We start from the raw sequence: 11,563 nt of genomic DNA, 5'->3' as shown, positions 1-11,563 counted from the left end.
TGTGCTAGCTGGAGAGACAGAAAACAAGGTATCTATCGACACCCCCTCCCCTCTGGGGGTGGGGTAGGAACACTGCAATCCTTTCTCTTCCTTTCTTCTCTCAGGATTTTGAGCACGTACACACCTGGTGTGAGCTATAAGCTGCTGGGTCCAGGACTCGAAACTATGTGGGAGCCCAGCAACATAACCATTACACCATCTGCTTGATCTCCAGAATCATTCTTTCTTAATAGACTAAAGTTACAAGAGAAGCAAAAAGAATAAAATTATAGGGAATTTATTTTAAAAAGTAACCTCCGTATAAGGGAATACATCCTTCCCAAGCAAGATCTAAAACATAAATTTAAAAAATCAGATAAATTGTTTCCTGATATAATGAAAATCAAGGATAAATATACAAGCCTTTAAAGAAAAATAAAAACTTATTTATTCATTCATTCATTTATTTTTAATTTGACCAGAGAGAGATACACAGAGAGGGAGGGAAAGTGAAAAAGCAAGTCACCAGGTCCAGGTCTTGAATCATGGTTAGCCATGTGGGAGTGTCCAGCGCCTTAACCACCACACCACCTGCTGGTCCTAATACTCAAGCCTTTTAATTAATATCAGGAAACTATCAAGTATCTTATTCTAGAGCTTCAGCACATTCTGTCTAGTGAAGTTGTTTTTTCTTTTTCTACAGGGTGTGTACATGTTTTGGAAAGACAGGAGGACAGGGGGGGAGAGAGAGAGAGAAAGAAAATGAGAAATCACTGCCCAGGAGTATGGCCATGCCACAATCCGTTCTTTCTCCATTCTCCCTGGAATTTTGGGTGTAGACACACGTGCCCGACGTGTTTTTCAAGCCACATTGTCAGGACTGCAACCACGCAGTCGGCACATGGGATACAGGAGCCTTTTAACACCACATCACCGGCTGGCCCTTAATGAAGTCTTTCAGGCATGTGAGCCAAATTAAAGGTCATGTTATGAGTCTCTATTACCACAGATATATATATATATATATTCCCACAAAAATAATGTTCTAAAAGGTGATTATGGCTTTTGGTAACCACAAACCACCTTCAACTTTGAATTCTGGTTGTAATAATAAAAAGCTTAAAGTGACATTTTGAAGTCACGTAGAGTTTCACAGCAGTGAAGGGGTGGCTAAGGATTCCAGATCCCCCCATAGGAAACTTGGGAGGAGTGAACTGACATTTGGACACAGCAGAGGAGGGGTGGCTAAGGATTCCAGATCCCCCCCACAGGAAACTTGGGAGGAGTGGACTAGACATTTGGACACAGCAGTGAAGGGGTGGCTAAGGATTCCAGATCCCCCCATAGGAAACTTGGGAGGAGTGGACTGACATTTGGACACAGCAGTGGAGGGGTGGCTAAGGATTCCAGATCCCCCCCACAGGAAACCTGGGAGGAGTGGACTGACATTTGGACACAGCAGTGAAGGGGTGGCTAAGGATTCCAGGTCCCCCCATAGGAAACCTGGGAGCTGCACAGCAGGGAGTTCCAGTGTACCAGGTAAGGACAGTCCAGCTTATGCATTTCTGAAGGTATTCTATTTTAAGGTCACTGAAGAATATAAGCATACCATGCTGCCCTCATTTTTCTTTTTGAAACAAGATGTTCTTAGAAGAAAAACACTTAACAGCAAAGGTTACCACATGAGGCTTACCTCTACTCTTTCTGCAACCCACTCAAAGTTTCTCTTTACCATTTGGAGGTTTTCAGGAGTTACTTCTTTGAGGTCACGGTAACACTAGAAAATAAGAGAAAACTTAGAAGACAAATATTTCTTGCTACTTTAAACTATGAGCTTCTGATAACTAGGTAGGGATTAAGAAGTTTGTATAGCAAGGGACGGATCTGAAAAATATATCTTAGTCTACAGATTTGTTTCATGTCTCAAATCAGAGAATGTTCAGCAGCAAAGCGTACTTTCATTCTCACCTAAGGGTAAGTGCTTTCTACACTAGCAACTACAACTAACTACTCCATACACGCTGAGTATAGAATCTTGTCCTATTTTTGTTTTTCGTAGGAAAAAGCAGAAATGAAGTCTGATAGGATCCGTAAGACTTGGGGGTATAGTCCTGGATCTACTACTTACTCATAAAATTAGGAAAATATTTACTCTTTGCCAAACAAAATTATACTCACCGCTACTGCTGAGTCTAAAATAATGAGAAATCTGCTTCATAAATGTAAAGTGTTATTCCTATGTCAGAATATGAAAGATATTTATCTTTAAAACTAAATAGCTATCGGGACCAGCAGATGGTGTAATGGCTACATCGCTGGATTCCCATGTAGTTGGCCACGGTTCGAGTCCTGGACCTGGTGGTTTAAACTCAAGCCAGGCGCATGTGCGTGCATGCTCAAGATCCTGAGAGAATGGAGGAGAGGGGATTGTGGAGTAGCCACCTCCCCGGGGGGGCGGGGTGATTTCTCGCTTTCTGTCTTCTCTATCTATCTCTCTCTCCCATTCCGGCAAGTGCACGTGTCCTATAGCAACCCCCCCCCCCAAAAAAAAAACCCTAAATAGCTATCAAATCAGCTTCATATCAAAGGGAGTGATAACTGCCTTTCTCCTTTCCTCTCCTTCCTCCTCTATCTCAGCCTGATCTCACGAAGGATAAAAAACCTGAACCATTACCTACCTGCTTGTCTTTCTGCTGACTTCGATCTCCCGATGGCCACAGTCTCCAGGAATCGTTATCAATAACGTCAGCAAGAACAATTTCTTTGGTGGTTACATCGACTCCAAATTCAATCTAGGAATAGTGTATCACCAAAGAAGTTTTTACAATTACACTGCTAAAGACTTTTCCCGTTATAACCTTTACTCTCAAACATTCTTGTTTTATGTACCTTCATATCAACCAGGGTACAGTTCTGGGGCAACCAGGATCTCTCCAGTATTTCAAAGATAGCCTGGGTGGCATGACTCATTATATCCACTTCAGTTTGGCCTATCTCAAGTCCAGCGAAGCAGAATTTTGCAGCAATCAGCTGTTCCTCAGACCACTGCGGGTCATTGTTGGCATCGTCCTGAGGACAAATCACAGCCGCATAATTATAGCTAAGTCCTTTCCTCCTCAAGCACGAATTCCTCACAAATAATCATCTCCTCTAAAATGATTTTTATTTACAATACCCTCTAATCCAAAGCAATTCTTTCTGTCTACTTTCAAAAGCTACTTTAAATTTTGAAAATGCCACACTGACATTGCTTCTCAAGCAGGGGTCTATGATTAACAGCATATACCAAGATGGGAAAAGTAAAGCAATTTGAATAAAGCCTATGAAAAATCGTAACCACTGATCCTATGCCCTTTATTGTATGTATTTCCACTTACAAGAGACATTAACAGGAAAGTTTCCTGCATTAGAATAGAAAAAATATCAACAGTAATTAAAATAAATTTAAATAAATATTAATCCTCTTTCTTAATAATTGCTACCTTTAATCTGTTCATTTTGTTATTCCTTCGGACCTAAAGTCAAGCTGATTTTCAGTTATTTTTTTTTTTTGTCTTACCACAAATGGAAACATTCATTATTGACACAGACTTCCCAGAATGACATCAAAGCTTTAACAACTTAGATTTTAAGTCTGTAATGGTAAGTTTGTTGCTACATTATAAGACACAGAAGCATAAAATAATTACCTTAAAAAACAGCTCCACTTTAGGTGGGTAAAACTTATATCCTTCCTTGACGCCAGGATTTCTCTTGAGAAAAGAACCTGTTGCTATTCTCCTACAAACCCATTCAATTGGGATCATTTCACACTGGGGTGCAATGAAAGCTGTCTCCCCACATTTTCTGGTGAAAGCAGTTTTGATACCTGCATAGAGATAATAAAGTTTTTGAAAAGGCATAGAAATTTTATTTAAAAAGGTAGACCTGAGGAACCAGCAGAAAGTGTAATGGTTACATCACTGGACTGCCACATAGTCGACTGCAGTCAAATTCTGGACCTGGCAGCTTAAAACTCATAAGAGGTGTGTGTGTGCCTAAATTCCCGAGAATGGAGGAGAAGGGACTGTGAAGTGGCCATCCCCACCGGGGGTGATTTCTCCCTTCTGTCTTTGTCTCTCCAGTGAGTGCATGCACCCAATAGCAAGTCTCTTGGAAAAAAGAAAAAAGAAAAAAAACAAAAGGTAGACTGGATACAGAATAAATTGACTTTTATAAGAAACAAAACTTTGGGGACCAGCAGGTGGCATAATGGTTAAGGATGCTGGATTGGCTGACCACAGTTTAGGTCCCAGATCTGGAAACTTGTTTTCTCGCTTTCTCTCTCTCTCTGGCCAAATTTAAATAAATAAATAAATTTAAATAAAATAATTCTAAAAAAATGAAAACAAAATAAAACAAAAATAAAACTTCTATCGAAAAAGAAATGAAATTTAGAGAAAGTTGAAGTAGGAAAACAAACTTATTAATGACTTTCTACTGTTTTTATCAAACATTAAAAAGTTAGTTCAGGAGCCAGCAGGTGGCGTGGGTGGTTAATATGGTGGATTCCCACATGACCGACCATGGTTCAAGTGCCAGACCTGGTAGCTTGCTTTCTCTCTCTCCCCCTAGCGAGTGCACATGTCCTATAGAAAACTAAAAAAGATCAATAAAATAAATAATTCTCTCTTTTTTTTTGGGAGATGTTTTTGCTACAGGGCATGTGTGCTCACCAGAAAGACAGACAGACAGAGAGACAAAGAGAGAGAGAGACAGAAAGCAAGAAATCAGCCCCTGGGGGAATGGACATGCCACAATCCCTTCTCCTCTCAGGATCTTAGGCACATAAGTATACACACCCAGCCTGAGTTTCAAGCTACTGGGTTCAGGACTCAAGTCATGGTCAACCACGTGGGAATCCATTGACATAACCACTACACCATCTGCTGGTCCCAATAAATTTTTTTCTCTTTAACTTTTTATTTAAGTTTTATTTATTATTATAAATAAATAAATTTATAATTTACTATTAATAAATAAATTTATAATAATGAATTTGAGAGAAAGTAAGAGAGAGGGAGAGGGAAAGTGAGAAAGCAAGCCACCAGGTTTGGGACTTGAACTGTGGTTGGCCATGTGGGAGTCCAGTGACTTTAACCACCATGCCACCTGCTGACCTGGTCCCAATAATTCTCAAAAAAGGGAAGTTATTTCATTTTAATATTAGATGGCAAAGTATCTACTGGACTAGAGGCATGGGTCTCAGAGTTTATTACTCATTCAACAAATGCTTATTGAGCATTTCCTTTGCAGTATCTAATTTTGCATAAAGCACATAATACATCCGAGTGACACTAAATTATTAATCTCTCTAAATCTGATCTGATAAGAGATTCTCATATTCTACCTAGGTCCAGCAGTAGTGCAACTCTGCAATGCAGAAAGCCATCTGGAGGATGAGGGGTTTTATTCTCTAGCTGAAGGGTACACATCAGGTGGCCTGCCCATGTTGGTTAGCTGAAGGCTCATCATACCGGTAGGGTTGACTATGGCAGCAAAAGCCTGATGAAGCAGAAGATGAAGAAGATGAAGAAGAGGAAGAAGATGATGATGAAGAAGAAGAAGAAGAAGAAGAAGGAGAAGAAAAGCTGCCCTAAGTTCTGAATAGCCATTTCCCCTTAACATTAGAAGGAAATAATCCTCGAACAAAGAATCCAATAGGCAGCAGCAGGAACACAGCACCCAACCTGGCCAAGTGCAGTAAGAAAATACTTGTCTGGGGCAGCAGTTGGCATAATGGCTATGTCGCTGGACTCCCATGTAGTCGACTGTGGTTTGAGTCCCGGACCCGGTGGCTTCAACTCACACCAGAGGCGTGTATGTGCGTGCCCAAGATCCTGAGAGGAGAATGGAGAAGGGACTGCAGTGTGGCCAACCCCCTAGGTGGTGATTTCTCACTTTCTGTCTCTCTGCTCTGTCTTTCGTGTGAGCGCAAGTGCCCTATAGCAAAAATCTCTTAAAAAAAAAAACAAAAACAAAAACAAAAAAAACTTGTCTGGGGCCAATAGGTGGCATGGTAATTAAGGGGCTGGACTCCCACATGGCTGATTGCAGTTTGCTAACTCTCTTTGGTGAGCACATGTACCCTTATAGTAAATTTTAAAATAGTAATAAATAAAAAAAAGGAAAGAAAGAAAATACTTGTCCTTCCTCTCTCCTTTCTCTCATTCAGATTATTATTAGAAAACTCAGATAAAGGGACCAGCAGATGGCATAATGGTTATGTTGCAGGACTTACAAAGAATCAACTATTGTTCGAGTTCTGGACCTGATAGCTTAAAACTCACGCCACGTGCGTATGTGTGTGTGTGTCCAAGGTCCCGAGAGGAGATGGAGAAGGGACTGCAGGGTGGCCATCCTCCCTAGGGGATGACTTCTCACTTTCTGTCTTTCTCTTTTTCTCTGGTGGGCACACACACTCTATAACAAAAAATCTCTCTTAAAAACAAAAAAGAAGGGACCAGCAGTTAGCATAATGGCTATGTCGCTGGACTCCCACGTAGTTGACCACGGTTTGAGTCCTGGACCCGGTGGCTTAAACTCACGCTGGGCGCGTGTGCATGCGTGCCCAAGATCCCAAGAGGAGAATGGAGGAGAAGGGATTGCAGCGTGGCCATTCCCCCCTGGGGGGTGATTTCCTGCTTTCTGTCTCTCTGTCTCTGTCTGTCTGGCGAGCGCATGCACCCTATAGTAAAATCCTCTCCAAAAAAAAGAAAAGAAAAAATAAAGAGAGAAAGTAAGAAAGAAAGAAAAAGAGAAAAAACAAAACTCAGATAAAGAGATGATTTGTAATGTTTGGGATAGAAATTTTTTATGTAGTGGCCTTGAAAAGTAACTACCTCTTCTTAAGCTGAAATGTATCATAATCCAGTGAATCCATTTTTAGAATTACATCCAAAGAATTAGAAGCAGGGACACAAACAGATACTTGCACCAATGTTCACAGCAGAATTATGTTTAATAGCCGGCAGGAGAAACTGCCCAAATGTCCATCAATAGGTGAATGGATAAACAAAATGTAGTACGTAAGTACAATGAATTCTGCTGCCATAAAAAGGATCCAATTTTCCACCTATACCATAATATGTATGAATCTGTAAGAATCTTGAAAACATCATTATGTGAACTGAAATAAAACAGACACTGCCCAGCCTCTGTGATGCAGGGTAGTGTGCCAGAAGCCACATGGCCAACCATGGTTCAGATCCCCAGCCCAGCTGACCTGAAACATACCAGGTGGACAGATGAACTAGTGGTCTGGGAAAAGGGGATCAATAACCAAATAACCAGACCCTGATGGAGAGACATTCTCACGTCTTGTGTGCATGTGTGCACTATCATGAATAAAAATCAAGACCAAATTTCAAAAGATACAAAAGTACAAATACTTACGATTCCACATAAACAAGGTTTTTCCATAGTTGGACCCCATGGTTCAAGTCCCAAACTCAGCAGTTTGAAAATCACGCCAGGTGCACGTGCGTGCATGCCCCAAATTCCAAGACAATAAAGAAGGGACTGCAGTGCAGCCATCTCCCCTGAGGGGTGGTTTCTCACTTTACCTCTCTCTGTCTCTGTTGAATGCACATACCCAATAGCAAAAACCATGTGGATGACCACATATTGGAGTCCTGGACCTAGTGGCTTAAGAATCACACCTGACACAAGAGTGTGTGTGTGACCCAAATCCTGAGAGGACAAGGGACTGCAGCATGGCCACCCTCCCTGGGGACGTTCTCTCTCTCTCTCTCCCCACTTCTCTGACGAGTATATACAGCCTGTAGCAAGCTGGAAAAAAAACCCCTACTAATTTCAAACAAAGTAAAATATCATAGTGAGATGTAAGATTTCTGGGTTTGATTTAAATGAACTTACTTGGAAAGACACCCCCAAAGATATTGCTAATCCAAATAATGCCAACATCCCATTAGAGAGATCACTGTGCAGGAGACAGAGGGGGAGGAGAAGGAGCCACTTACCTGCTTCCTGTAACAACTGAAAAATACAGCTCGTAGTTTTATTTGAAATTGCAGCTTTTCCTTCCAGGTGATTCTTCCTAGCTGCATTACCCGCTGTAATCTGGTCCTTGGACTGCAGGAGCACCTTCCCTGGACTATCTAACAGTTCATAGACTTCTTTCGTTTTTCCCTCATAGAGCTTTTTGCCAATGTTTAGTACTGTGGAAATAAAACGGAAATAGATCAGATGTTAGGAAGAAATTTCCTGCACATCGAAGAGTAAATCATTTAATGAATCAGTGAACAGAGCAATTACATAATAGTCTTAAAAATCAAGTCATCTTGGCACCAGCAGCTGGTGTAATGGCTATGTTGTCAGACTCCCATGTAGTTGCCCATGGTTCAAGTTCCGGATCCAGTGGCTTAAACTCACGCCGGGCGTGTGTGTGTGTGCGTGTGCATACCCAAGATCCCGAAAGGAGAATGGAGGAGAAGGGATTGCAGCGTGACCATCTCCCTGGGGGTGATTTCTTGCTTTCTGTCTCTCTCTGTCTTTCTGGCGAGCACACATGTCCTATAGCAAAAACCTCTCCAAAAAAAATCAAGTCATCTTTATAGATGATACAGAGATTAGGAAATTAAGACTCAAAAAAGGTTGGAGTGATACAGTTAGGAAATGGAGGAATCACAAAATTCTAAATCTTCTAATATTAAATCATGTGCTCTTTTCACTATCCATCTGATTCTTTCACAGGAGAAGTACAAAAGAATGAAAATTAATCAATGTAACTATTCTCCTATTTTCATATACACACTCACAATATATTAAGCTAGCCTGTAGGGGGAAAAGACAGTCCATCTCCTGACTTTTGTTTCTATGGCCAGCAAAATGATAGTTCATTCAGATGTTTCTTAATTTCGAGTTACTATATGTGGTAGTACCTCCACTGCACCCCTGCCCGGTTATTTCTTAATTTTGCCCTGCCCCTCACTCAATTAACCCTCTCTCTTCACTAACAGTTGTGACACAGCAAAAAGGAACCTAGAGGAATCGAATTTTGATGCTGGTCACAAAGCCTTTAGGGAAACTGATCCTGATCATTAGGAAGAACAATTTAGATGAAGATCAAAGATAATAGAAGTTTAAGGACATAGAATTTCCAAAGAGAGGGGACAGCAGGTGGTGGGGCGGTTAAGATGCTGGACTCCCACATAGCCGATCTGGGTTCAAGTCCTGGACCTGGCAGCTTACTTCATCACTTACCCTTTCTCTCTGGGCAAATTTAAAAACAATAATAACAAAAAAAATAATAAATTATTCTAAAAAAAAAAAAAAAAGGAAATTTCCAGAGAGAAATCACTCATGATCTCAGACCTACTGATTCATTCGGAGTATTAGCGCTGTTTGAGTGTATCCGTGTGCCAGAGACTTAGGACACAGCAGTAAGAGACCTAGTTCCTGCTTGTAAGGGATAGCCTGAGGAAGGCAGATAGTAAGTAAGACTTCATAATAAACATAACACAACAAAGACAGACTTTAGGATCACGTGTTCACAGCAGCGCCACCTAACCTGCCTAGGAAAAAAACCAATTAGGTTGAGATCTGCGGAATGATTAAAATTTAACTAGAAGAAAGGGGCAGGCAACAGGTGAATGAGGACCAGGTAGTGAGAGCATGCGGCAGAACTCCACAAAGACTGGGGCAGGGGAGATCTGGGTGTGGGTTCTCACTACTGGGCAGCGTACAGTGTGTGCGCGCTGCAGCTGAGGAAGAAGGAATCGGGCAGAAGGCACATCAAACCATCTAGTGAAAGTGACCATTAAACAAAAATGATAGGAAGTTGGGGCCAGCAGGTGGTGTGGTGGTTAAGGGGCTGGACTCTCACATAGTTGACCATGGTTCAACTCCTGGACCTGGCGTCTTGCTTTTTCACTTTCTCTCTTTCTCTCTCTCTCTCTCTCTGGTGAGCGCATGTACCCTATTGTAAATTTGAAATAAATAATTCTTTTTCAAAAATAATAAAAATTAAATAAACAATTCTATTTTTTTTGGAGAGAGATTTTTGCTATAGGGCACGTGTGCTCGCCAAAGAGTGAGAAACAGAGAGTCAGAAATTGAGAAATCACCCCCAGGAGGGATGACTACATTGCAATCCCTGCTCCTCCATTCTCCTCTTGGGTTTTTGGGCACACATGCACATGTGCCTGGTGTGAGTTTCAAGCCACCAGTTCTGGGATTTGAACCACAGTCTACCATGTGGGAGTCCAGGATGTAACCATTATACCATCTGCTGGTCTGTAAATAAACAATTCTTTTTAAAAAAAAAAAAGGCAAAAAAAAAAAGGTAGGTGAAACTTGGGCAGGGGTCCTATCACCTGAGAGTGGAGGTAACCATTCAACAAACTATACCCGTTTTAGGGTGGTCCTTTAAGGTAGGGCACCTAATTTACAGTCATCCTTTTACCATCATCATGTCCAGACTCCTTAAGGAGGCTTTCCCCTTTTTAATAGATGCTTACATTATTTTGTTAAATGGTAAAGCTTAAAGAAAACGTATAGGGGCCAGCAGGTGGTGTAGTGGTTAAGGGGCTGGACTTCCACAGGATGGGGAAGGGCAGGCTCCTGCTGGGCATGCCAAAAATCCAGAGTTCTGAGAATGGAGAGGGGATGGTGGAGTGGCCATCCTCCCCTGGGGGTGATTTCTCACTTTCCCTGTCTCTCTCTGTGGTGAGGACACAAATATGGCAAAAACAATCAGACAAAAACATACAGTGGCATTTTAGAAAAATTAATCTACCAATGATATACAAGATGGAAGTAGAAGAGTAAGTATGGTCGGTCGATTCTACCAGTTTAGAGAGACAAGGTATCCTGATAGCAGAAAAAATTCTAATCCAAAGCCTTGATTCTATGGAGTTGCTACTCAATATTACCTGGGCCTTTCTCTTGAGTCTACAACTTTTTGATCTAAATTCAGTTTTTACTATGTGGAAAAGAATGTGATTGACCAGCCAACACAAGCAATTTGGTTCACTACAAATTTCGAAAGCGGGTGTATGGAACAACCTAACGTTTTAAGAGCAAGAAAAAGGTACGCATGTAACAAGGAAAGCGCAATCTCTCCTGAGGATCTGACCACGTGGGGACAAAACAGTTATGTAACTATGTAAATTTGGTAAATACGAAGTGAAGGCAGTAAACTTTTTACGGCTGTGGGTTTTGGAGCTCTCCAAAGCCAAAACTGCGTCAACGACTATTTAACAAAGGAAAATAAGATGAAGCCACACAGAACCTGCCACGATTAACTTTACAGAAAAGGAGAATATTTTGGTTGTTTAACACCGTGTTGATGACGAACACGATTTCCAGGCACCTCTCCAACTCCTGGCCCCTTCTCGTTCTATTTACCCTCATGCTCCGCCGGGCTCCCTTTCCCCACCCCGAGGCAGCTCTGCGCGGTTCGGTGGGTTCGGAACAGCCCCGGGCGCCGTCTGCCCTGCGCACGTCCCGCAGCGCCCGGGCCACGTGCGCGCCCGCCGAGTGGCCTAGAGGCGGGGGCGGGGGCCGCCGGCCCGTGCGGCGG

General features: G+C 41.9%; 1 protein-coding gene across 2 annotated transcripts in view; it reads right to left on the bottom strand.

Moving 5' to 3' along the window:
* Window positions 1-11,563, bottom strand: part of LOC102484181 (multifunctional protein ADE2) — a 26,302-nt gene that overhangs the window by 5,792 nt on the left and 8,947 nt on the right. For both annotated transcript variants that reach the window (XM_027767959.1, XM_006167698.3), the window contains exons 3-7: window positions 8,001-8,198; window positions 3,669-3,847; window positions 2,869-3,048; window positions 2,658-2,771; window positions 1,673-1,756 (exon numbers count right to left, since the gene is read on the bottom strand). In XM_027767959.1, the coding sequence (XP_027623760.1) occupies window positions 1,673-1,756; window positions 2,658-2,771; window positions 2,869-3,048; window positions 3,669-3,847; window positions 8,001-8,198 (755 nt within the window). The remainder of the gene's footprint in view (window positions 1-1,672; window positions 1,757-2,657; window positions 2,772-2,868; window positions 3,049-3,668; window positions 3,848-8,000; window positions 8,199-11,563) is intronic.

This window comes from Tupaia chinensis, unplaced genomic scaffold (assembly GCF_000334495.1).
Source record: "Tupaia chinensis unplaced genomic scaffold, TupChi_1.0 Scaffold144982_1, whole genome shotgun sequence".
Taxonomy (NCBI): Eukaryota; Metazoa; Chordata; class Mammalia; order Scandentia; family Tupaiidae; genus Tupaia; species Tupaia belangeri.
Note: the sequence above shows the minus strand (reverse complement) of the source record. Positions and strands in the feature narration are given on the sequence as shown.